General features: G+C 49.0%; 1 protein-coding gene across 5 annotated transcripts in view; it reads right to left on the bottom strand.

Moving 5' to 3' along the window:
• Positions 1-8287: 8287 nt before the first annotated feature.
• The window catches only part of Slc35d4 (solute carrier family 35 member D4), a 108482-nt gene continuing 89063 nt past the window's right edge, over positions 8288-27706 (bottom strand). For 2 of the 5 annotated variants that reach the window (XM_021265154.2, XM_021265155.2), the window contains one exon: positions 8288-9633. In XM_021265154.2, coding sequence (XP_021120813.1) covers positions 9343-9633 — 291 coding nt within the window. In that variant the 3' untranslated portion in view covers positions 8288-9342. Of the gene's footprint in view, positions 9634-21931; positions 21997-27706 lie in introns of those variants that run through there. The other 3 variants (XM_004853159.3, XM_021265157.2, XM_087194075.1) reach the window with 3 other exon arrangements.

Here is a 27706-nt window from a genome sequence, read left to right as displayed (position 1 = left end):
CAATAGAGCCAAGGACAAAAACCATATGATTATCTCCATAGATGCAGAAAAAGCATTTGACAAAATCCAATATGCATTTATGATAAAAACCCTACAAAACATTGGAATAGATGGTCTCTACCTCAAACTGATAGAAGCCATCTATGAAAAACCAACAGCCAATATCATACTAAATGGTCAAAAACTGAAATCCTTCACGCTAAAATTGGGAACAAGACAAGGATGTCCACTGTCACCACTCTTGTTCAATACAGTTCTGGAAACATTAGCCACGGCAATTAGACAAGAGAAAGAAATAAAAGGAATAAAGATAGGAAATGAAGAAGTCAAATTGTCATTATTTGCAGATGACATGATACTCTATATAGAAGACCCCAAGAACTCCACCAAAGTCTTCTAGACTTAATAACCAAATTCAGTCAAGTAGCTGGTTACAAGGTCAACACACAAAAATCAATAGCTTTCCTCTACACCAATGACAGACTCACTGAGTGAGAAATAGGGCAAATAATTCCTTTCACAATAGCATCCAAAAAACTGAAATACCTAGGAATCATCCTAATGAAAGAAAGCAAAGACCTCTTCTCTGAAAACTATGGCACTCTGAAAAGAGATTGAAGATGATATCAGAAAATGGACAGACATCCCCTGGTCCTGGGTAGGAAGGATTAATAGAGTGAAAATGGCCATACTTCCAAAACTGCTATATAGATTCAATGCAATTCTAATTGAGATCCCAGCAGCATACTTCATGGACCTTGAGAAAACAATCCAAAAATTCATTTGGAACAAGAAGAGACCCAGAATAGCAAAAGCAATTCTAGGTAACAGAGACATGGCAGGGGGTATCACAATCCCCAACCTGCAACTCTACTACAAAGCTACTGTGATAAAAACAGCATGGTACTGGCAAAGAAACAGACTTGAGGACCAGTGGAACAGATTAGAAGATGCAGAAACAACGCCAGACACACTCAGCCATCTCATCTTCGATAAAGGAGCCAAACACCCTCACTGGAGGAAAGATAGCCTCTTTAATAAATGGTGCTGGAAAACTTGGGCTTCAACTTGCCAAAGATTAAAACTAGACCTATATCTCTCAGCATGCACTAAACTAAAATCAAAATGGATTAAAGATCTAAATATTAAAATAGAAACTCTGAACCAGTTGGAACAGAGGTTAGGTAGAACCCTTGAAGACATCAGTGTAGGAAAAGATTTTATGAACAAAACCTCAGTTCCCCGCAAACTAGCAGAAACAATCAACAAGTGGGATCTCTTCTTATTAAAAAGCTTCTGCACAGCAAGAGAAACCACCAGCAGGGTGAAGAGACAACCCACAATGTGGGAAGAAATCTTCACCTGCTCTTCCTCAGACAAAGGTCTACTATCTCGAATCTATAAGGAACTTAAAAAGATCAGACCTCCCAAATTTAAAGACCCAATCCAAAAATGGGCATCTGAAATGAACAGACATTTCTCAGACAAAGAATTAGAAATAGCAAATAAACACATGAAAAAATGTTCAACATCACTGGTCATTCAAGAGATGCAAATGAAAACAACGCTGAGATTCCACTTCACTCCAGAAAGAATGGCTGCTATCATGAAATCAACCAATAACTAATGCTGGCGGGGCTGTGGGGAAAGAGGATCCCTGCTCCACTGCTGGTGGGAGTGTAGACTGGTGCAACCACTGTGGAAATCAGTATGGAGAGACCTCAAAGAACTAGGACTGGAAGTCCCATTTGACCCTGCTATTCCACTGCTGGGTATCTTCCCCAAAGAATTAAAAGAATCATGCCGCAGTGATATATGTGCACCCATGTTCATAGCAGCACAGTTTGTGATAGCTAAAACTTGGAAACAGCCCAAATGCCCATCAACTGGAGACTGGATAAAGAAAATGTGGCTTTTTTATAAAATGGAGTACTACTCAACCATAAAAAATGATAAATTAGAGACATTTATAGCTAAGTGGATGCACATTGAGGCGATACTCTTAAGTGAAATAAATAGGACACACATGTATAAATACCAAATAGTTTCTCTAGTTTGAGAAACTGAAAGTGTAAATAAGGACTAAAATGTATAAGAAGTAATGTGAAATAGGAAGAAAAGGGGCAAAGGGGAAGGAAGTGGGAGGGCTAGGGGAAAGGATAGAAGGGAATGGGATTAATATGAGAAAATGGAAAAATAGGAACAAAATCTTTGTAAATAGGGATGGAGGGGTTGAAGGGAGGGCTGGGCAAAGGTGAAAAATAAAAACCAAGAGAGACTATGGAAAGGTGCAAATTTCCAATGATGAATGTCATTATATTGTATACCTGAAATGTACCAATGATTAGAATGAATAATTGATAATGTAAAATAGGAAGAAAAGGTCCAAAGGGGTAGGGGTAGTGGGAGGGGCAGGGGAAAGGAAAGAAGGGAAAGGAAAAAATGATGAGAAATGGAAAAAATGGAAATAAAGTTTTTGTAAATAGGGAAGGGTGGAGGGCGTGAAGGGAGGGCTAGGAATGGGGAAAAAATAAGAACCAAGATGCATTATATAAAGGTACAATTCCCAATGAGAAATGTAATTGTGTTGTATACCTGCAATGCACCAATAAAAGAATACAAAAAAAAAAAAAAGAAAAAAGAAAAAAGAAAAAAGTCTTTGTCAAAGCAGAAGTCAAAGAGAGCAAGTGGAATGTACAAGGCTGCTTAAGGCATAGGCTCTACATTGGCAATATCCCTTCCATTACAATTACTGGGCAAAGCAAGTCACAAGACTGGCCCAAGTCCAGAAGGTGGGAAAATGGCACTTTCCCTTAGCCGACAGCATGAATGTGGGAAGGGTGGAAAATGGGTCCATCTTATCAACTTCTGCTCTCTTTACGGCAAGACCCTCTTCCACTGATCAGACCCTCGGGTAGAATGAGAAGCCACCACATTCCCTATACCCTGACTCACCTGTTACCTGGCTGAGCACAACAGGCTTCACCGCCCTGGTACCACATGACTTAGGGTCTCCATGTCCTGCTGAGGTTCTCAAGACCACAGAAAGCAGAGAGAGCAGGACAAGAACCTCATGAACACATTACAGGCTTGCTCTTCGAGCTGAAGTCTCGCTGTCAGATGTAGGTAGAATCACACCAGGGCACAAATGGATTTATATATGTTCCTAACTGGCTTCCACCGAAACACCAAGGCTGTGGCTGGGGACCTTCCGGTCAGCAGTCTTGGGGGTCCTGTCTTCTGGTCCCCTTGCTCATGTCCTGAGTACACATGAATCTACTGTCAGTGGGCCAACTCCTACAAGGCTATGTCTGTATTCTTCTTCCACTGGGAAGGGGAGTGAGTGCTTTCTGTAGATATTCGATAAGTAGAACACACACGAACACGAACGAACACGAACACGAACACACACACACACACACACACACACAGAGTCTGACTCTCTCCTGTCAAAGCCGATAGTGAGAAGCTGCAGCTGCTACAAGCTAAAGCTTAAAGCACAAAGCAATGCACCTGATAGACGTGGCCACGTCTCCTCTCCCCTGTCCAATTTCACCACTAAAATGGACCCAGCCCCTTCTTGGACCCCTGAGGCACAGCCCATGATGCCTTACAGGGCACCGGCAGAAAAGCAAAACTTAAACCTGGCTGCACCCCCTGCTCCGCACCCCCTGGGGTGTTGTGGTCCCTTGCACCAACCCTATGGTTCCACCCCAGGCAGAAATAGTGGCCATGTGGCAGCCAGGGGAAAACCTATCTCACACAAAAAGCACATATTGTAATCCTCTTCCTAAGAATCTCCAGAACAGGCAAGTTTACAGAGCTAGAAAGTAAATCAGCAGGAGCTGGGTCGAGAGGAGAGCTGATAGGCGTGGAATTTCTTCTTGGGGTGAAGAAAGGTCCTGCAATTAGACAGGGGTGCTGATTGCAGTTCTGGGACAAACCTAGAGACGACTTATTGAACACTCTACATGGGGGCATTTCAAGGCATGTGAATTAGATCCCAATAAAGCTTTTTTGTTTTAGCTCGTTCTGTTTAAGGATCTTCTTGTAGGCTCGTGCATGTGTGCAGTGAACCCCTGACTTATGAACTCAATCGGTTCCCTAACGCAAGTTGGTTTTAGTTAAAACAGCTGAGATCTGGATGTTTACCTGGGTACACGCTATAGATAACAAGACGCAGACGACTCTTCCATTAACCTAATTAACCCAAGTTGTCCGTGTGTCAGGCCGGTCACAACTTGAGTCCACGGTATTTGCTTTCTGTCTACAGTTGCAGAGAAAGTCACCAGAGCTGCACTTGCCAGAACATGGGAGGTTCCATCGTGGTGTCCAAAAAGCCGAGCTGGGGCAGCAGGATCGGCCGCTGCTCTAGGACGGCAGCTCAGCCCTGCCTGTCAGAGCCCAGGGCGCATGCGTCTGGATTGGATGCCAGAGGGATGAGGGGATAAATGAAGGACATTGAAATCATCTGGGCGGGCGACTGAGGCTTCCACTTGTCATGCAAATCAGCTGGCCCAGGCCAATGGAGCCTGGGCTGAGTCTTAGGGCTCTGCGGCTGTCCTCGAGCCTGGAAGTCAAGACAAATGGGCAGAGGCTTTGCCCTTGCCAGCCCTATGCATCTTTCACAGTGTGGGCAGGAAATAAATGACTCCAATGTCCCCTTTGATACAGGCAATTGTTTAAATGAGACTTCACCCTAAGCAGCCAGGAGGGGCGGCTCCCACAGGCCCCTCCCAGCGGGTCCCAGAGCGACAGAGGGGTGCCTGGGCCAGTGTTTTACTAAGCAGAACACACTGCAGCCCACGGTCCCAAAACAGCCCCCAGCCGAGCACAGGGCCCTCAGGTCGCCGGGGGCTGGGCACAGCTCCCCGCTGGGCAAGGCATCCAGAAGGACCCCCTTCCTGGGGTGTGCTCCCAGTCCGAGACCCCACAGCTGCACAGCCGGTGGCCAATGCCCAGATAAGCTGTGACTCCCTGGGTTTGTCCAGAACCAGTAGCCTGGGGGCCAGAAACCAACTGGCATTCGGGAAGGCACCAGGGCAGCCGGGCGTGAAAATGGCCTCGGTATCTTGGCCTGCCAGTGGGTGACCGTGGGCAGGTTTCCTGTCCCATTGGGCTGGAAATCCTGGCATGGTCCAGAGGAGCAGACCCAGAAGGTGGAGGAGACACCTGCCCGGGACTGGCACAACACAGACGCTCACAAACAGCGTTTTCCCTTGACCCCTGGCGCCGGTCACCTCCCCGCAGCCTCAGTTCCTGAGCCCGACAGGACCTCCCCACTGCCCACTCCTGCACAGGATGTGACGAGGCGGGATGCAGGACAGACGATGCCTTCAAATCCTGGCACCCCTACCCTGCCAAGGAAGCTGGGGCAGTTCCTTACCTCCTCTGAGTCTTCTCCGAAAAGTGGGGCTAGGGACGATTCCTCCATCCGGGGCTCCTGGTGAGGAGGGAAGGCCGCACAGGTGGAGCACGGAGAGCCACATGCAGCCTGGCCCACTCCCTCCTTCGGCCCCTCTGACTCCTACTGCAATTAACCACAAGCTCCACTCCAGGGCCGTCTCTGCCTCTCCTCGGCCAGGATGAGTGGCCCACAGGCAGGGCCCGAGCCTCCTGAGGCCAGCCGAGGCCTGCACCTCCTGTCCCATTCACTGCCTGATTGGCTTCTCCCAGAACCTGTGGGAAGGGGCGGATTTCCCCGTCCTCCTGGAATCCAGAGCCCAGAGGTCTCACAGACAGAGTTCAGGGACATTACATGCCTCCAAACCACGTGCTACATCACGCACATGTGTGTGACTGTGTATTTCTGGAAGGAAAAATCTTCACCTTTTGTCAGGCCTCCAGAAGAGTCCATCTTTGTTTTCCTTGTCTCTTTATTTTCTTAACAGCACTTCACAGGCTCTGAAATCCTATCGTTTCCTTTTCCTTGTGGGTCTCTGCTGCTAGAAAGCAGCTGGGAAGGACTAGTCTTGTTTACGGTTATGTCCCCAGACCCCAAAACCAAGCTTGCTTCTCAAAGTCTTGCAAATGAATCAGCAAATGAGGTCCTTTGAATGGCAGTCTGTGGGGCTCCCCTCTAGGGGCAGCACCTGGGCTGGAGACCACTGAGTAGGGGCAGCTGCTCCTGGAGGAAGCGTGCACTCAGGGGAAGGCCTCCAAGGGCCAGGCTGGATCCACCTGAGAGGAGCAGAATGGGGGGCCTTAGAGAACAGCTCTTTTATCCCATTGTTTCCCACAGGGGTCAGAGCTGGGGGTTAAACACCACCGCACAAGACTCACTGCTCTGTTTTCTCCTGCTATGTAACAGACTGTCCCAAATCATGGTTGCTTGAGGTAATTTTACCACAGCTCACCATTTTGTGCTCAGGGATTCCTCCATCCTTTGCTTGGCTGGGTGAGCCCTCTGCCCCATGTGGCCCTGACGGCAGTCTCTCGGCGGCATCCAGCTGGTTGGTGGGCTGGTCTAGAGGGTGAGGGGCAGCGGTGGGATGGCTGCAAGGCTGGCCTGGGATCTGTCCCTGGAGTACAGCTCCCAGACACTTTAAGGACCTGCCCTGGGAAGCCACATGGCACCATTTCCTCCACATCCCCTTGCTTCTGGCACATGAAGGAGCCAGCCCTCCTCCAGAGAGAGAGGACCAGCACAGGGTCTCGGTGTGGGGCGTTTTCGGAGACTTCCAGCTGGGCTCAGGAGGGGGCTGAAGCCTGGGATGCCGGGTAGGGCTGGGAAAAGGCCAGGGGCCTCATCCTTTGGCCTCTTTCCCTAAAACAAGAAGCAAAGGACCAGAGTGGCCTCTGCCACTGGAACTTTTAGGGACCCATGTTCTTCAGTACTCTGTCCAAGGCGACTGCTCGACAGGTGCCCTGCTCCCTGCATTCCCACACGTCCAGGCGCATCTGGGACAGCGCCCCCTTGCAGACCACAGCCCCAGTGAAGAGAGGGGCAACCTAGGAGGGCTCTGCCTCCCGGGCTGCTCCTCCAGCCTCAGCCCCTCAGCCATCACCTCCAACTGCTGAGGAACGGAGCCTGCATTCGGCACTCGGTTGCATTTGGTTGTCCTGGAAGCTCAAGGTGATGGTTTGGGACAAGCAGAGCCTCTCCTGAGGGCTCCTGGGTGCCCAGCCATCCGGGGATCTTGGGCACAAGCCAGGTAGGAGGCTGGGGGGGAGTGGGGACACTGAGAAGGCGGTGGGACACAGGCCACAGACCTTGCTCTTAGACAAAGGGAGGGAACAGGGTCTCCAGCAGGAAGTCCCCAGGACCCCAGGGACGTCAGAGCCCACAGCTCGGCCCTGCGTGGAGAGCTAACAGTTGCCTGTCTCGTGTCAGGCTTCCTTCTCCTCAGCAGAACTCTAAAGTGAAGGCGGAAGGCCAGGGTTTGAGTCCTGCTGGGTGGTCCTGGAAGTCACTGAATCTCACTGATCTTCTTGGAAATGGGGGGATGTCACTGCACCCCAGTGGGAAGAATCAAAGCCACGGTGCAGGGAGTGCTTGGCACATAAGCCCCAGCAGCTGCAGCCATAGGTATGGCACCCCAGCGGCTGCCACCCGCACCCCTACTTTGCCACTTCCTGGGCCCAGATGAACTCTGAATTCACACTGACCTACAGTGGCATCACGCACCCCACATCCGCACACTAAAACTTTCTAGTGGCCACATTATAAAAGGTAAAAAGAAATGAGCTTTGACAGTATACATTTTATGTTTATTTAGAGTTGTCATTATTTTAATGTGATCAATATAAAAATTACGATATATTACAATTTTTACATGAAGTTTTCAAAATCAGTGTATTTTCATGCTTACAGCAGGTGTGAGTTTGGTGTAACCATGATTGAGTCCTGTGGGAACACTATGGACAAGTTAAGAATGTGCCACTCAGGCCATTCTGTACTGAGAGGCAAGAGGCCCTGACGTGGCCGAAGGAGGTGTCTGAGCCTCCTAGGTTAAAGATGCAAGAACTTGCCAGGCACGGTGCTGCACACCTGTAATCCCAGCACTCTGGGAGGCTGAGGCAGGAAGATTGCAAGTTTGAGGCCAACCTGGGCAATTTAGCAATTTAGTGAGACCCTATCTCAAAACAAAAGTAAAATCTGAAAAGGGATGGGGATGTAGCTCAGTGTGAAGACCCTGGGTTCAACCCCCTGTATCACACACGCGCGTGCACACACACATGCGCATGCACGCACACACACAGATACGAAGAACTCCCTCCCCAGGGTTACCAACAATCCTTTCTGCATTTCTCCCTCCAACCACATGGCTGAAGAGGAAAAGGCAAATTACCAAGAAAATAAATGGTTTATTTTTCTCTGTATCCACAGCAGATAAGTATTACACAACCACATAGAACCATGCCCCTCCTGGCAGAAAACAGTCTTTACTGTATGTGTACAAATAAAAAACCCTGGCGTTGGGGCTGGTGATTTAGCTCAGTGGTATCGCCGCCCGCTGCCCAAGCACAGGGACCCGAGTTCAATCCCCGGTACCCCCCCCAAAAAAACCCTGGCGTTGACCTGGGGCCACAGAACTGTAGACCTGTGGGTAACAGAGGCATGGGATTACCTGGAGATTACCCTCGGGGGACCCAGGCGCCTACCAGGGCTGGCGGAGACTACCAGGGATCCGGAAGCCCCGAATCACAGACTCCCGAGTTCAGGGCTGGACGTATGAACATGGATCTAAAAGACAGAGGCTAAAACTTGAGGAAAACATCTAGAAACAGACGGAGACAAGAAGGGAACAGTATGGTGTGCGCTGGCCGCTGCTAGTGTCAAAGTAAGAAAGACCCAGGCTTTACAAAACAACAGGACCCTGGGATGTGATGGAAAACAAACCAAAGCCCAAAACACCCTTGGCTATATCGAGATCCTTAAAACAAAGCATCTCAAACTTTTCAGCACAAGTTTTTGAGGTCAGTCCTCCTTCGGGGAGTGGGACTGGGCTTCTGGACGGCGTGGTTCTCTGGAGGCTGAGGACGCGTCATGAGCTTAAAGGGCAGCTGCAAAGACAGGCGTATGGTGACATTTGGGCAGATGCCACTTTCTGCAAGTGGAAAAGAACTGATCTCGGTGGTTAGAGAGTTTTGTGCGAGCAAAAGAATAAGGCTTTCCTATTTGATCATCGGTCTATAGAAAGTTTGACATCCCAGGTAAAGAACAAAAGCAAGTTGCAGGCTACTTTGTGTACAGGTCACTCTGAACATCTCTACCTTAGGTGATAAGCAGAGAGCAGGCAGACAAAGCAGGGTCTGGTGGAGCAAGCTGTGTGGAGCCAGCCCAGTGAAATCCTGCACTTCCTGTTTCTGCAGAACTGAGCACGGCACACCCGGAGAGTCTCAGAGGTTAAGATGCAATGCCGGCCACCCATCTGCCACAGCCCAGAGCCCCCACAAAGTTCTCCCCAAGCCATGACAAGCAATTTCGTCTCTGCAGCATGCAGGTTGGCAGGGTGTGGGCAGGCTCGGTGACCCTGTCCTTGGGTTCTTCTTTCTGATGCTCCAACGGGGAGCTTGAGGCCAGGGCATGGTGTTCTCCACTCGTGAGTCTCCATCCTTGACCACGGTCATCAGCAGCCCTTGTGCTCTGAGAAAACCAGCAAGGCCTCTCCGAGCCCACCCAGCAGGAGGCTGTGAACAACAGCAGGAGGTCAGCAGCCACATCCAGGAGGGCAGGGGCACCGCCCCTTCCTTCTGCCACAGTCCCTCCCATTAACCAGCCCAGACCACCCTGTTGGCAGGTAAAGCCAGAAACTGCCCTGCCACCCCGGGGCCAAACCTCAGGTACGAGGCAGGTGGTGAGGGGGCCGGGCGGCTGGCTTCAATGCTGCCCCGGGGAGGAAGGTGCTGTGGTCGCTCATCTCGACCTACTGCTCTCAGGGGCTGGGGCTTAAGAGGCTTCCACAGGGCCTTGGGTGCTTTTGGCTAAAGAGGGTTGATGGATATGAAATTATGCAGGTATTTGTCATCTTCTAAGTAGTAAGGCAAGGATGCCTGACTCTTTCTGTTTCACTTAGACTGACAGAACATTTAAAGGTGAATGTACAGATGGGGAATCATGAGTTTCCCACAGCATGGAAAGAAATACAGTCAGTGATTTCCACATGAAGAAGCAGTGTGAGGACTGGAGCGAGTGAGGAAGGGAAGAACTGAATATTTTAGCATGCCTAAAATGTAATACATCCAAAGGTCTCTCTGTTTTCTATTTTAAACTTCTAAATGTCTGAGTCCCCTATCATTTTTCTTCTAGGGTCTGGGCCATCACCGTAAAAGGCTTTTTTTTCAGAGGGGACAACTGTGCTTTCTGCCAGTCCTTTTTCTTCCCTTCCTCTGTCTGTCCTCCTGATACCCTGTCCTCTTATGTGCTCAGTTAGACATGGCACCCACGTATTCAGACTCAGTACCTTGATCTTTCTAACACAGTCTGGGGTGCTGGACAGGTGAAACATACAGGCTGCTCGCATTACATTCCTAGTGAAAAGTGCCACCTACGTGTGGGACTTTGACATATAGGTAACTAGTACCACTTTCTACTTTTAGTAGAAAAATGAACTGGCTATATGTGAAACAAAACCAATAAACTTGGAAGCAGGCAGACCTGAGTTCAAGTTTTGGCTTAGGCATTTATTTACTGTAATCTTATGGATGTTATTTAGCTTTAGTTTCCCCATCTGGACCATGGAAGCTGATCACATTTAACAGTGTCTGTGATGCAGAGAAACAATCCATCTGAAGCAGTTCACCCTGGGCTGGGCCTATGTTTTTGTCATTTTTCCACTGCTGAGGCAAAATACCCAATACCCACAACTTAAAGGAACAGAGGTTTATTTTGGGTTATAGTTTCAATGGGTTCAGTCCATGGTTAGCCAGCTCCAAGGCAGAAACCACCTAGTAGAAGGACCTGGCGAAGAAATCACATGGTAGAAAGGCCTACTTGTGTTACGGTGGGGAGAAAGCAGAGAGAAAAGGGAGAAGCCAGGGCTAAGAGATACCCTTCCAGCTCACACTCCTAGTGACACACCTCCAAGCAGGCCCCATGTCCTAAGAGCACATTCAGTTACTGAATCCACTGATGCGTACAGGGCCCCCATGATCTAATCACCTTCCGAACACATGAGACTTCGGGTGGACATTTGAGATCTAAACCATAATGTTGCCTATGATGGGCAATCAATACAATATGATTATTTTCTAACCAACTATACTTCTAGAGCAGCCATCCCTCAGTGGACCTCCTGGCGGCTGGCTGCCTGACTTCTACCTGAAGATGTCCAGTGAGAGGCCCGTCCGTCATGCAAGCCAGCCTGTGACACTGACGAGTACCTCTGTCATCAAACAAGTGTGTCTCATGGGCATCTTCACTGTTAAGGGCGCTGGACTGGCAGCCTTGGGGACTGATCGAGATATGGGTCCTCCTCCCAGTGCCCTAATACTTGTGAGTCAAGCCCTGCCTTCTGGGGAAAGAGATTATAGAAGCCTACTCTTTCCTCATCCTGGAGACTGGGGACGTGCTTGTAGCCTCTCTGCACCATCAAGGAGCTGGTCACTGAGGGAGGGCAGGCGGTGCCTCTACCCTGCTGACAATAGAGACTGAGGGTGTGTGAGGGAGATCCATGCTGAGTATCTGAAAGCTCCAAGCAGGAATGTCCTTTTCTTGTTCCTATAGGAATCCTATTATAATTAAGAATATATGGATCAATTCTATTTAACTATTTTAACATTTTGAAGGACAAGTCATATGTGAAGCTGGGGGCCTGCTTGTCCCTTGTCTAGATCCGTGCCCAAAGCTGGGGGCTCTGTCACCTCTATCCTATGGAAAGAAGAGGAAAGGAAAGGGCAAGCCATTCTTTGGCCCAACAGGCTTTTCTCTGAAGGCCTGGCTTTTCCCTTGAACCGATCTGCTGCTCCCCCAGTACCCAGTAAAGAACGCAGGTGCCATCTCTATGTTCCAGGCAGGTGCAGGGTCACTGCTACCCGAGGCGAGGACTGTACGGGGCTCTGTGTTGGAGGCTTTCACTTTTGCAAATGCAACTGGACTCAGCCATTTTATACACTTCCCACTAATCCTCCTTAATCACCAGGGAGCAACCCGCCTGGCGGCTGGCCCTGGGCCATTTGTCCTCCCACAGCCCAGGAACAATGCTGAGTCTAATGACCTTGCTTTTCACCCCTTTAGTGCAGTTACTTCACAAAACACCCACGGAGCTTAGTGAACGCTAAAATGAAAACAAGCCTTGGTTTGCTGACTGTGAAGAAGGCCAGGGAGGTGAGCTTTGATGTTGTTTTCCAAACAGCAGGAGAAGCTGACATAGGGTCCAAGAATCTTAATAGCATTACAACTATTTAAGTCAGAGCTTGATTGAACTGTTTGCAAATCTGGTAATCCCCGTCATTTCTGAAACGAACACACTTTATGTAGCTATGACATAATCATCAGATTGCAGAGCACATGTGGCCAACACAAGCTTCGCATCCCTAGGGTGATTTCAGCGCCTCCCAGCCCTTCTGTCTTTTAGGGGGACCAAAGGCCTCATCTCAATTTTATGTTTATTATTGTGGTCATTCATTTAATTCCTAGGAAACCCAATAGGATGGAGACTGTGCCCTTCTGCTGGCTGCAGGAATCCACCTAATGCAAGTACCAAGTAACTACTGAACCAATGAATGAATTATTAAGCTTGGACCCCATCTCCCATCCATATTCCAAATAACACCAAAATGTAACTGCCTGAAGTCGAATCCCTGCAGAGAGTTGTTGAGTGCCAACTGGTCATCCGATAAACTATGATAACATTGGAGAAGTCATGGGCAATAGTTATTGAGAAGGCTCTAGTTAGATGGCATTTTAAAGAGATTTCAAATTTTGACTTCAAATGGAAAACTGACAAATTTCAGACACTGTGATCCTAAAGGTATTTTGGAGTGAGGAAGTTTTCTTTGCTACTAAATTCATTTGCTATGCACAGGCTTGGGCAGTCTCTATGAACTCCCCTAAAAGCAAAGGGATCTTCGCTGAAAGATGAGGTAAGAGCATTTTCTAAAGCCCCTCAGTGTGGTTTTACCAGGACCAACATGAGCGACTCTCATAGTTGGGAGCCTCTGTGATCACTGGCAGGTCAGGGATGGCAGGCAAAGGAGAAGTCTCTCATGGAGCCCTTGGAGCACAGAAGTTGTGTTTTGGTTTTTCCTTCCCTGGTTTGTCCCTAGGCCATTCCAAAGAGAAGGGTGGCTCTCTGCTCTGTAAAAGGGGATTGAGAGGGGAGGCCCCACAACAAATTCTACCGGAAGGGATTTGGCTCAGGGGCCAGGACTTCTCTTTTCTAAGCATTGAAACTTCTTTGCCAAGATTGCAAAATAGAGGGAATGAATATCAATATACATCGTCAACCTCTGTTAATTAAAAAAATAATTAAATAAAAATCTGGATATTGAAATTACTAAGCTTGAAATGGTTTTTATAATTAAAAACAAGATAATTGGCTAGACAAGAGCAGTTGCTTTTAATTAAAGGCTTTAACAACTGACCAACGTTGGGCGCTTGGGTGGTGACCATCGGGGACAGTGTCAGGAGGCTGGTTACTCAGCTGCTCTCGGTGCCAGATGCCATGCAAAGGTACACAAACCCTTGCTCAGGATAAGCCTGCATGTGGAACTGGCACTTGGTGTCACCAGTGCTCGAAGAGCCAAGCCCAGAGTGGGTGGCAGGGACACTAAGGACAGGACCCCTGAGCTGATCCAAATCTGCAATCAGGAGATAAGCAGATTCTGTAGCATCTCGCTCCAGTTTCAAATGGCATTTTCTTCACTGGTGTCCATGCACCTTGAGACCAGTGATTCCCGACAGGGATGACTTTGTCCCTCCCAAGGGACGCTACACAGTGTCTGGAGACATTTTCCACTCCACCTTAGGGGGTGCCACACTAGCATGTGGTATCTGGGGTTCAAGGCACAGGACAGCACCCCCACGATGAAGAATTACCTGGTCCCAGACACTGATGGTCAAAAGTGAGAAACCCTACTTTCGATGCCTACTCCGTGCAGCAAAGCTGCTGCCCACCCAAGAAGGGGGACAATGGCATGTGCATGCACCACCCTCCCTGGAATCAGGGACTGTACTTTAGCTCTGTGGGCTCAGAGCCCAGCACCGCATGGAATGGATAAACTGACACAGGGGGGCGAGGACGCGGCTGGCCAGGTGGCGGGTGGCTGGGATGCTGTCGCCATGCTGACTTGAGCAACTGCCTAACATGTGCAAGCGCAGGCTCAACGTTAACTCCCAGCTGTTCCCCATTTCCCAAAGAATCTGGGAATCCGGACTTGTGTGTGGAAATCACCCGATTTCTAAATGGTGATAACTAATTCAAAATTTGGAAAGTAAAACACAGGAAACAATAACTATACAGGCAATTACAGTAGGTCTGAAAAAAACAGGCCTGCAGCAGCTGCCCTTTGCAACTTCGGAGACAAAGACCAGTCCACCCCCATCTAGGACCTAAGAGAGTCATCCAGCCACCCTGGAACACACTCAGTGTGCAGACAAAGCGCCCCGCGCTGCGCTAAGCTGTGCTAGACAGGGATCTGAACTGCAATCTGACTCTCCCCCTGCTGCGGTTGGAAAATTCTTTGAGGCTGAAAATACACCATCCTTAACCTCAAGATTTCTAAAAAACCAGGAAATTCCAAAGTCAAGGTTCCTTTTGCAATAATCACACATGCTGCTTCCTCGATTTGGGGACACAGAGCCTCTCTTTCCATTTTCTTTAGGGCATACCTCAGGTCCACAGGATGTGACACAGCCTCTTAAAGACTGTTGTTCTCAAATGTTCCAACCTAGCATTTCCTCACCTCAGGAGAGCTGTCTCATTCTTGTTTCTCACACTTGGTTTAACATCTGGGTTTCTTTCATTCATTTTGAAACTCTACAAAATATGGCCAAGGAAAGCTAACAAGTAATGACCAAAATATACAGTTAAATGTTTAAATTTTTAAAAAATTATCACAATAAAAGATACATTGCCATGAATCCCCTTCAAAATACTCCTGCTCACTTTGAACACACTTATGCCATCATTCTTGCCAGTTTCTAAGTAGTTCTGGAAGTTCTCTTTCATGAGTGCCCCTATAAGACGTGATTAAAAAAAAATACAGTGCATGCTGCTGCCAAGTGCTGTCCAACAGAAAGGCAGGCTGGGAAAAACATGGCAGTGAGTCCTCATCCGGCTTATTTCCTGGGTGTGGCACCCTGTGACTTCTGGCTCTCCCCCAAAGTCTAAATGACCATGAAAGGTGAATGTTTTGAGTTCATTCAGGCAGTCATGACAGGACAACTAAGGCCACAAAAGAGGGGTCCCAGAACTGAGAAAGTGGCAGAACAATGGGATAAGTGTATCTGAGGTGATGGGAATTTCTGAGGGGGATTCATGGCAGTGTGTCTTTCACAATAATAATTTTTTTAAAATTTAAACATTCACTTTTTCCATCATATCTCATATGCGTAAGAAAGAAAAATACTGTCAAGAATTTATACTAACACTATAAAGGTTTAGGGTACAGAAATGTGTGGAAGCATCTCAACCAGGACGGAAGTGTTTCTTTTCTTGGCAGGCAGGTTTTGGGAGTGGTTGGTCTGTCCAGTTTGTGCCATTCCTCCTCAGGACAGGAGGGAGTGTGGGGTCAGCTCACTGGGCTCCAGCCCCAGCTTGAATCATGAGACCCACGGACAGCTCCTCCCCCGTGCTCTGGCCCTGTTTTCTCTGGGTGAGGGGTCCAGTCCTCTTCTCCCTCTTGGCCTGGCTAAGCCTCCTCCTCCTCCAGTGTAAGGCCCCATGCGGGGCCGGTGTCAAGGCCTCCTTCAGGCACTCCTGGGCCCTTCCTCCTCACACCCGCAGGGCATTCCCACAGCTGCTGTCCTGTGCAACCCAAGAACCGTCCTTTTCACTTCCCTTTCCCTGAACACTCCTGCAAGTTTACATGATGCCCTGTGCTTCTTAATGGCTGCCACATACAACACATACAGCAGCCACTCAATAAACATCTATAACTGACTGATGGAATCATAACTAGAGTGTAAAAGTCTAAGACGTTTTTCCCAAAATTGTTCCCCAAAATGTCTTCATTCACCAGCTCACCCCTGAACAAGCATTAGAAGTGAGTTGCTCTGGGGAATGCACCTGCTATTTGCTGTCGAATCACTGGATGCTCATTATAGACGACAGGGCTGTGGTTTGGATGTGTCCTCCAAAGGCCCGTGTGTCAGTGCTTGCTCGCCAGTCTGGGGTGTTACTGGGAGGTGGTAGGATCTTTAACAAATGGAGCTTACAGCTAGGCATGATGGCGCATGCCTGTCACTCCAGCACTTGGGAGGCTGAGGCAGGAGGATCGCTGAAAGTTCAAGGCCAGCCTGAACTACATAGCCAGACCTTGTCTCAAAAACCAAAACCAAAATAAAGAAATGGAGCCTAATGGGAAGAAGCTAGGTCACAGGCAGAACTATGGGACCCTGGACCCCCCTCCTGGCCACCATGAGGTAGTGAGCATCTGTTCCACCGCCTGCTTCCGGACATGACGTGCTGCCTGACCACAGGCTCAGAAGCAATGAGCGAAGTCAAAATAAACCTGACCTTCTTCCAGGGTGATCATCTCAGTTATTAGTTACAGCGATGCGAAGCAGGCTAACACCACCACTCTGGTGGGAAGAGGAATATTGAGGCCATTTCTCTTACACCTGCCGCACAAGTGACCTTACGTCCTGTCTACACCCCTTGTCCTTGGTGTTTCTCAAATCCATGCTGGGAGGTTACAGGGCTTTGGATACAGAGGCCTGGATTCGAGTCCTGATCCAAACCCTGTCAGCTCTAAGAGGCTGGGAAACGACTCTGAACCTCAGCGTCATCTTTAACACGCGGATGACTTGGAGGGCTGTCGTGAGGTAATATTAACATAAAAAAGTGTGAGGTTGTTTCCTAATTTTTCTTTTCCTTCCATTTTTCTTCTTGGGGCAGGAAATGTCCCCATAGCAACTCCTGAGAGAGTTTAGGAATCCCTTCCTCTGAGAGCCATCCAGCCTGCCCTCAGGCAGGGCAATGGGCATCTGCAGACAACATGGAGACAGCAACTTCTGACTTCCACCTAAGATCAGTTCCTGGCACGATTCAGGTGTGTGGTAAATACCTGTTTATTGAGAGAGTCTCTTCCAGTCCAAGGCCACACAAGTGCAAGCTCACCTCCCAGACTTTCCCATCTGTATCCCACAGGGCTGCAGGCCCTGCCCCTCACACTTATCCACAGGAATCTCCTGCTGCTGTTTCAAAATAACACTGTGCTTTCCATCACTATGACCACACCCGGGGCATTATCTGCAGGAAGTCCTGGGAGATGGAGGCTGCCATGGCCATAGCCAGGCGCCACTGCTGGTCCCCACCAGCCACCACTGAAGTCCTGATCAAACAGGTGACGAGTCCAGGTCCAATTTGGGGGGAAAAAAAGAGACAGGGAAGGCACCAGCTATTACTCTGATCCCAGGCATGGGAAAAAACACTTTTCTTCTAGTACCATGCTGTTCTGGAACCATGCTTGAGCAAAGCTAGGCAATCACATGCTTTTTTTCTTTGCACATGCTGACAGAGAAATATAAAAGCAATTCTAAAACACGTGTGCACTTTAATATTAACAGTGCTTTTGCGTGGGGCAAAAATCTGCCAATGAAGATATCAGAACCAGAATGGAAATAGGCATCATCTAAAGTGGCCCTCAGCTTGTTTTTCTTTTCTTTTATCAAACAAGGGATAAGAAATAAGGAAACAGCAATAAGAATATAAGTTATTCTGATTCAGTCCAGGCAGGCAGCTCATGGTCACAAGGAAGGAAAGCTGCCATTTGGCCAGCAGGCTGGTGGCCAGGTGAAGACTTATCAAGGGTCAAACTGTTCATGTGTGAAAATTTTATTATAGGCAACTAAGTTAGACAGAAATTAATATCCAGTCAAGAGAGGAACTGAGTTCTCAAGGAAATCAGCAGAAAAAAGAAAGATATCAGAATTGTAGCTGGAGGCGCATCTGAAGATCAGGCCTCGAGATAAAGATGTAATGACCAGACCTACACACCTCCCTCAGGGATAAGCAGTAACCTGGAATCACACTATAATTCGTATCACCTGGTCCAGTAAATCCAGATAGGCCTCAGTCAACCAGGTGAATGACAGAGCATCTGGACCCATCCCTTCCCCAAAATGCCTTTGTTCTTTCCATGCACCCTTGCTAAGGGACCTGTTTCCCTACTGGATCAATATTAGCTAGGCAGCTGTCCTTGTGTCCCATTGGTTGATTATACTTTGACCCACGTGGCACTTGCCTCGTGATTTTGTACCCACCTCATGATTTTGCTCTATTACAACATTCTCAGAGAAGTGCCCTCAGTAGCAACCCACTTCTGGGACCTCTCCTGTCTCAGGAGCTATTCCTGTTCCCCAATAAACCTTTCATACTCTTAATCTCCACTGTCCTTTGGAATTCACGCTTCCATTTCAGGGGACACGCACTTGGACTATCGGACATCTGGTGGGTTGGGAGTTATACTTTCCCCTGTATCAATTTCATCTCACTCGGCTAGCACTGCCTGACCACAGACACCTTACTGTGGCTGGGCCCTCAAATCTGTTCCCTCCTTCCAGGGCTCCCCTGAAATACACAACCTGACAAACACTGCACTGCGCTCACCATTAACAAACCTGGGCTACTTCCAGCAAGAGGCAACTGAGGGAAGGAAGAGACTTGTATATTTTACTTAATGTATCTCTCTCTCTCACACACACACACACATACACACACACTTATTTCTTCAATTATTATTTCGTAATTACTATGTTTGCAGTTGCAGTGATGACATTCCTTCTGTGGAGCAGGTACATGTACGTAACACACCTTCATTCTTTTTCCACCTCCTCCTTCTGTCCTCTCCCCTCCCTCCACCTCCTGGTCCCCTTCTCTTTTGCAAAAGACCTCTCTCGCTGCTTCTTATCATCTACCTTTTATTTTGCTCTTTATTTATACTTTGGGTTTCTCATATAAGAGACACCACGCAATAGTTAAGCTCGTGTGTCTGATTAATTTTACTTAACATTATGGCCTCCAGGTGCATCTATTTCCCTACAAATGACTCAAGTTTATCCTTCTTTATGGCAGAGCAGTACTGCATTGTGCATAAATGCTATGTTTTCTTTATCCATTCACCTGTTGATGGACATAGAGGCTGCTTCCAAGATTTAGCTGTTATGAATTGTGCTACTATAAACATGGGTATGCATGTATTACTGTAATATGGTTTCCTTAATTCTTTTGAGAAGATACCTAGAAGGGGAATACCTGGGTCAAATAGAATTTCTAGTTTTAATTTTCTGAGGAATCTCCATACTGATTTCCACAGTGTTTGCACCAGTTTATTTTCCCACCAATAATGGAGAAGGGTTCTTTTTTCCCCACAGCCTCACTAGTATTTATTTTTATTTGATTTCTTGTGTGTGTTGTTTTTTTTTTTTGGTACCGGAGATCGAACTCGGGACCTTGCGCTTGCAAGGCAGGTGCCGGAACCACTGAGCTAAATCCCCGGCCCTTTATTTGATTTCTTTCTTTCTCTCTTTCTTTTCTTTTTTCTTTCTTTCTCTTTCTCTCTCTCTCTCTCTCTCTCTCTCTCTCTCTCTCTCTCTCTTTCCCTCCCTCCTTCCTTCCTTCCTTCCTTTCTTGTACTAGGGATTGAACTTGGGACCTTGTGCTTGGGAGGCAGGTGGCAGCACCACCGAGCTAAATCACCAGCCCTTATTTGATTTCTTTTTTTTTGGTACCAGGGATCAAACTCGGGTCCTTGCACTTGCAGGGCAGGCAGCGGAACCACTGAGCTAAATCCCCGGGCCCCCTTTATTTGATTTCTTGATGATGGCCATTCTTTCTGGAGTAAGACTGAATCTCTGTGTTGTTTTAATTTACATTTCTCGAATGGGCAGCAATGTTGAACATTTCTTCATGTATTTATTGGCCATTTGTACTTTTTCTTCTGAGAAGTGTCTGTTCATTTCAGTTGCCCATTTTTTGATTGGGACATTTATTTTGGAAGGTGTAACATTTTTGAGTTGTTTATATATTCTAGATATTAGTACGGTCTGAGGAATAGCTGGCACAATACTTTATGTATTTCTGTATTGTTCCAAATGTCTTACAAATAGCACATTACTCTATCATTTGAAAATACCTAAGTATCTCTGTACCAAATTAAAGCTGGCCATTGACAAGAGCATTTGATCTCCCCATCACTTCCTCCCTCACCTTCACCTCCTGTGCAGACAGAAACCGAAACTCTTGGTCATGGTCAAAACCACTGGTTTGCATATTAGTAATGTGGAACAGATAGTTTTCCTCTTGCTCAGCTCACCAGCAGAAAGTCTTGTGTGCAGAAATGTTATGGTTTAGATGTAAAATGTCCCCCCAAAGTCTCATGTGTTTGAAAGGTGACTGGATCTTTGGAGATGCTATACGCATCAGTGGGTCGGTCCATTGATGGGTTCACAGCTGAATGTGCTGTTAGGAGGTGAGACATGACCTGGAAGGGTGTGTTTTTGTCCCCTGCTCCCTCCTTCTCTCTCTGCTTCCTGGCTGCCAGGAGGTGAACAGTTCTCTCCACCATGATGTTTTTGCCATGGAGCCAGATGACCATAGACTGAATCCCCTGAACTGTGAGCCAAATTAAACCTCTCTTCCTTTAAGTTGTATTGAGTATTGTGTCTCAGCAATGGGAAAGCTGACTGATACAGAGGTGAAGGCACACAACTGCTTCATTAATATGTTCATAGGGCCTCATTGGGAAGGACAAGCCTGGTGTGCTGGTCACAGCTGGGCACTGCTGCTATAGTAAAGCCTTCTCAAGCAGCATCCACACATCCTGTGTCACTAGTGGACCAAACTCTTTGTGAATCATGGGCTCTCAGAGCTGTTGTCAGTGTACGTGGCCTTTGTTGGGAGGTCACCATCCCAACTACCACGTCTACTTCCCCAGGTATCCCCTCAGACGGCAAGTCTCAGCAACTGTGTCCCATGCACCCTGTGCAGTCATCCCCTACCTCTGCCTCTGCCATCTTGCTAAAGTGCCACCTGCCCCAGTTACCCTCCCTGCCACCCTTCACCAGCCCTGTTCTGCACACCCCACAGCGTCCTTCATGTTGGCCTCTGGGTGGCAGGCAGACCCTTCCAAGCAGAAAAAGAACCAGCAAGGGGATGGTGGTCAGGGCTGTCAGGAGGAAAATCAACACAGGGGCAGGAAATGACTCGAGACCTTGCATGAGGTGTGGTCATCGAGGCCCCTCAGAGGCTGCCTGGACCTGGAGGATGACAAGTCATGGCCCATAGGAAACCCACGAGGAAGGTGGCCAGGCAGGGTGCCCTCACCTTCAGCCCAGAGGTGGGAGCATGATGCCATGGACAAGGCATAGAAAGGCTCCCCCGCCTGACCTCCAGGGCCTCCCCACCCAGCCCTGTCTCCACGAGCCCCCATCCCTCCCCAGCAGGTGGCCAACCCATGGGGTTTGGAATCTTGGAGGGGTCATGGGACAACCGACCCCTGTGGACACCAAGGGACAGTGGCTTCTCTTGTGTGGGTGAGTGGCTGGGAGGTGTGCAGGACACAGGGTACAGGACATATGAAATGTTCCAGTGTTGAAAATCTGTCAGGTTGTATGTGGTGTGGAAGGGTGTGGAAGTGATATATGCACTCTTCTGAACACAAATTTACATGTCATTAAGAGTTGTTTTTTAAAAAAAAGAAGCCTTCACTAATACAGGATTTACATCAGGATGGAGATACACCCTTTCTTCAACATTTGTGCAAAAAATATCCCAGCGACACCCAAACAACAAATCTGTAACTCCTAGCTCTGCACGAGACTCACCATCCCAAGGTTGCGCTGGTCAGGGTCACGTCAAAGAGCAGCACTGACAGCCCAGCTGTGAGGACCTGCAGAAAGGGTTTCAGCAGAAGGCTCTGGTCACTCCCGTCATTTTTCACAAGCTCAGACTGTACCATTTCACAGCCCCAACACCTTCCCACTTGGTGCCCCGCCCCATGCTCCCTCGTCCCCTGCATTAGTCTGGCTCTGAGCCAAGCTGTGGTGTGGAAAATGCTAAGGAGGTGGGGATGCAATTTGCAAACTCTGCAAAAACCGAAAGAGGGGCTGGGGATTCAGCTTAGTGGCACTGCGCCTGCCTCGCAAGCACAAGGTCCTGAGTTCAATCCCTGGAACCACAAAAAAAAAAAGAAAGAGGAGGCAGCAGCCCATGTCTCCCTCATCCCTTTCTTGGAGGGGCATTTACAACTCTCATCTCCATCTCATATCACATGGAGGTCACCAGACCTCAGGACACACACTGTCAAGCTGCCTTGTCCACAGCACCATCTCCTACCTCTCCCAGCGTTCCCATTTTCCTGGCCCATGACACATATTCCAAGAAGCCAGGTGTTTCCTGAGAAAGACAGCAGCTAATTCATTAACTATCTGCAAATAGCTGAAGCCAGAGGAGAGAGATGTTACCTCTGTCTCTCTCAGAGGCAGGAATTCCAGAAAAGTCTTAGGAATGGAGCAGTCACGGGACTGAGACACCAGAGGTGCCTCTACATGGTTGGCATGAAAAGTGTGTGGGAAGCAGAGGCCCAACTTCTCCCTGCACTTGGAACATCTGCTCAAGACAAGCTATTTCTTGTCTCCAGAATTCTGCATTCTGCAGGTCAAAATAGTTTCTGTGAGAAAGCTGTGGCAGATTAACTAATGGTCAACTTGCCCAGCTGAACTGAGTCAGTGTGGTTCTGGGTGTGGAAGATGGACCTGAGGATTGCTGCCAATGGCATAAAGGAGAACTGGAATCATTTGCTGTTGATTTTCCTGGAGAAGCTTGCCACAGCTGGTTTTCCTGATGCGAACTTGGCTGTTCTCATTGGAGGAGGAGCTCGGGTCCTTGCTGTTGTCAGGGATGGCTGCTGTTTTCTTCAGGGGAGCTCTGGTCTTCACCTTTAGGGTTGCTTCCTGGCTGCAGTGCAGATCCCTCAGCCTGGTGGCACAGACCCTTCACCCTGCCAGCACAGGCTTCCTGGCTTCCACCACTGGTCTTTGGGCCTTCTCAGTGCAGATCCTGGATATGGACTTGCATGAGACAATGCTGTGGGCTCCAGGCCTCTGGCTGGATTCACAGAGGACACTGCCTTGGGCTCTAAGGCTTCAGCTAGACTTATGCAGGACATTGCCATGGATCCAAGCCCTTGGGTGGATTCTTTGAATCTCTAGTGCATGGACAGATCTCTTGCACTCCTCTGCATTTGATTTTGGGGGTGAATATTATAAAATAATCCTGTAAATTGTGTCCTGTATTAAATCTATTCCCTTGCAAGTCCTGACTACAATAGTCCCCTGAGGGACTTGCTTTGGCAAGTAGGCTGTGTTGGACGAGAGTCACTGAAGCATGGGTCCTCACGAATGTCAGCTCCCCTCCCCCTCCAGGGCACTGCGTGTGCTGTCCTCAGGACCTCTTCTGGTCCCCAACTGGGAACACGGTGGTAAGGAGAGGAGCAGGTCAGAGGGCCCGTCCTCACCCACTCACCAGCTTTCCGTTCCCACCTCAGGAGGAAGTCTGCAGCTGCGCACCCGGCACCTTCCGTACACAAGCCTGGTGAGATGTGGGGCCCTCTGCAGCTTACCCACTCGCCGCAGCCTACTCGTGGGTGTTGGCCATGCTTCACATTCCTGGAGGACCCAACTTGCCTTTCCAGCTTCTTACCATTATCTTCATCTCCTTTGCTACTGCCCCTGCTGCCTCCGGGGGATTTTTTTTTTTTTTTTTGAGACAGGGTCTCAATTTGTAGTTCAAGCTGGCCTCAAACGCATGGCAACCCTCTTGCCTCAGCTTCCCAAGTGTGGGATTAGAGGCCTGTGCCATCACGCCGGCATCTTTTGGCCCCTTTGTTCAACTCTTGGAGGCCTTCTCTGCCCGGTGTCTCTCCCGGGTCTCTGACTGCCCCTTGCCTGTGAGGAGGTGTCTCCCCGACCCCCACGCGAAGCTCAGGGGCCGGGACTTGCGCATCTGCACCTCCACAAGTTTCTTTAGCTTAGAGAAGCCCAGCCTGCTGCGAGGCAGACAGCTGGCCTGCTTCTTCCTATTAACAGCACCTTTTGCCAAGAAAAACATATCTCTCAATTTTGAAACCAGCCCTTACTTGAAAATAAGGTGACTTGCACAGCCACACTGGTGCCTTCGCCATCTGCTCCTTCCTGGAAATGTTTGTAGAGCCACCCGCCTTTCTCCTGGGCCCCTTTTCAAACTTTGCAACTTTTGCTCTTATTAGTACGAGTGTGCAGTGCGTGGTGACTGCGTTCTGCGTGGGGAATTGGTGCCTGCGCTTAGCACATCTCACTTCCGTCTGTGCCCTTCCCCCTCTCCCTCCTAAACCTCTTGAAAATTCCCTCTCCACATGAGCTAGCTGGCTGTTGGCTGAGGCGGTCGGTGAAATTTCACAGGTGAGTGCCATGCTGTCACCGATGCACAGTGACACTGTGCTCTGGGCCCCGCAGAGCCTCGGGGAGGCCAGGCAGCCACACTGCCTACGCGGCAGGCCCCGCAGTGTCCAGGCCTCTCCTGCCGCTCACCCTCGCAGGGAGTCCCTCTCTGCAGGTGCCTCACTTTCTCCCGCCTCACAGAACCTTCTGAGAAAGGATGAGCAGCAGGCGGCAAGGCCTTGCAGAGGGGTGGCTGCCGGGCAGCTGGCCAGCCTGGTCTTCCAGCCACAAGAGTTGCTCCCACACATCCACCTCACCACATGTGAGGGTCATGCTCACGTCCAGAAAACTATTGCTTTTTAACTTTTTCAGGTATTGAGGATCTAACCCAGGGTCTTCACTTAGCTACGTCCCCAGCATGTTTTTTACTTTGAGACAGGGCCACACTAAGTTGCTAAGTTGCTCAGGCTGGATTTACTTTCAATCCTCCTGCCTCAGCCTCCTGGAGTGCACACTGTATTCCCGGCTAGTGACAGACTTTGTACACCCAGGTCCACCCCTCATTTCACGGAGAAGGAACCAGAAGCCAGGGGTGGCTGAGTGCTCCAAGTCTGGGTCCACCACATCCCACACAGGGTCACCTGGGGCAGAAGCCACAGGGTAGAAGGGAGGCTGTGACTCGGAGGTGGTGAGTGACTTGCTCCAGGTGTCTGCTGGTCTGTGGTAGTGGGAAGTAGAACCAAGGCCTTGACTTCTTGCTCCACCTTGTCTCACGGCCAGGAACCCAAGAAAGGGATCATGCAAGCTCCATACAGCTTAGATGAAAAGATCTCACTGAAACCAGGTAGGGGAGCATGGATGTAATCCCAGCACTCAGAAGGCTGAGGCAGGAGGTCCTAGAGTTTCAGGTCAGCCTGGGCTACACAGTGAGTTCAAGACCAGCCTCAGCTACGTAGTGAGACCTTGTCTCAAAAAACCAAAAAATAAAACAAATCCAAAAGTCCACTGAAAGCAGAGACTCAAACAGGTACCTGAAGAGGTCACTGTGTTCACGGATGAACATGGTGTATACACAATGGGACACTCGCCAGCCTTCAAACAGAAAGAAGTTCTGGAAGCACCACAGCATGGACGGACCTGGAAGACTTTATGTTGTGTGCAAATAAGCCAGACTTAGAAGGACACAACTGTCTGAGTCCACTCATGTCAGTTACTGCGTCATGCAACTTAGAGAAAGAGTAGATTAGCGGGCTTGGGGCGCAGGAAGGGAAAGTTATGTTTGATGGCTACAGAGTTTCAGTTTGGGAAGAAGAAACATCAGTGGGGATGGATGACAGGGATGGCTGGGCGACAATGTGAAGGTACTTAATGTCCCTGGGCAGTCCACTTAAAAATGGCTAAGATGGGGCCGGGGATTTAGCTCAGTGGTTCCGCTGCCTGCCTCACAAGCAGAAGGTCCCGAGTTCGATCCCTGGTACCAAAAAAAAAAAAAATGGCTAAGATGGTGACTCTTGTGTTGCGGGGGGGTGGGGGGGGCAGAGAGTGAATGAATCTACTTCTTTCTTCTGAATTCCTAATTCTTACCCCTTTGCCCGGCTAAACCTTCAAGGCTGGGGAGACTCCTCGGCAGTGACATGTCCTCAGGAACTGCTCTGGTTTCAACATGTTTTTTCCCTCCAAACCCACACAAGAGTTTAACCCCCAAAGTCACACATTAATGGTATTAAGAGAGTGAGTGGAAAGTTAATCCAACTCTGTTATTTAAAAGCAAGACCTTCACGAGGTGATTAGGGTAAGGCCACCAGGATGGCGCTCCTAGGATTGGTCCTGGTGACTTTATGAAGAGAGAGGGAGACCACACATAAACACATATGCCCTGTCTCTGCCATGTGGTATCAGTGCCCCCTTGGAACTCTGCATGTAAGAAGGCGACACCAGAATCGAGCCAAGGCTACTGCCTGGTCCTTGAACCTCTAGAACTGAGAGCTGAGCAGGCCTCTACTCTCTTTGAAGTCAGCCCACCTTGGGTGCTGTGTTACAGTAACAACAGGTGGATGGATACAGGAACCCTCCCCAAGGGCTTGGTTCCCACCTGTGTGATGAACTCATGGGCCGCCTGGTGCTGCATTCACAAGTCACTGATCTGTTCCGACTCTGTACCCCCTCTCCGATGTGAATCCCAGGCTCAGAGACTCAGAGGCCATCCCACAGGCTGGAAGAGACAGAAGCCACTGCCTGTCCCCGAAGGCACACAGACTTGCACTGTGTCAGGGCTGGCTTCCTTTTTGCTTCTTCAGAACCACCTCTGAGGTATAGGTTCTTCATGCGATTGAAAGCTTACAATTTGCTCTGAAACACGTGTAGGAGCTTAGCGTTCAGCACAGAACAAGATCTCTTCTTGTTAAACACAAAACAAGCATTTAAAAACAGAAGGGTCAAAAAGGACACACAGACATGCACACCTCGGAGTCTTACAGAGGCATGTGCGGGTGTGTGCACACCGGTGAGTGACGAGAAGTATAACTGTGATGCCTGCTCCCCGCAGACAAGGTCACCAAATGCCACACTGATACAGGAAACTCTCCCAGAACACACAGACATGGACTCCACCTCTGCTTTTACTTCCCTGCTTGACCCCGGAAGAGACTCACTGCCATTGGGTCATCATTTGCCATACACTGGCTGCAGGGGTGCATTGACTGTGACATCTGTTTGAAGCGGGGGCTTCCTGAGAGTCTTAGTCCCTTTTCTACCACAGCCTGGGTAACTGGTATCAGCTGCAGAGGCTGGGAAGGATGAGGGCATGGTGCCAGCACGTCGAGCTACCATGCATCGTGGAGGAGGGGCAACTGGGCATGCGCAAAACAGAGGAGCTGGGCTGAACCATCCTGTTCCTTACGGACTCAGTCCCGTGATAACTAACCCAGTCTTGGGATGATAGCACTCATCCATTCATGAGAGCAGAGCCCTTGGGATCTAATCACCTCGTAAGGGTCACAGGACTTAGTGCTGTCACAATGGCACTAAAATGTCAACATGCGTTTGAGGGGATGTTCAAATCGTACCACTGAATGATCGCCTGATGGGAATCCTTGGGCCCAGACAGGGCCCTCGGGTGTTAGCACTGAGTGTGGAACTAGGGACAGGGGCCTCTCTTTCCCATCCTCTCTCACTGTACCCTAA

The sequence above is a fragment of the Heterocephalus glaber genome, unplaced genomic scaffold (assembly GCF_053883595.1).
Source record: "Heterocephalus glaber isolate CG9 unplaced genomic scaffold, H.glaber_assembly_v1.0 deba00000331, whole genome shotgun sequence".
NCBI classification, from domain to species: domain Eukaryota; kingdom Metazoa; phylum Chordata; class Mammalia; order Rodentia; family Bathyergidae; genus Heterocephalus; species Heterocephalus glaber.
Note: the sequence above shows the minus strand (reverse complement) of the source record. Positions and strands in the feature narration are given on the sequence as shown.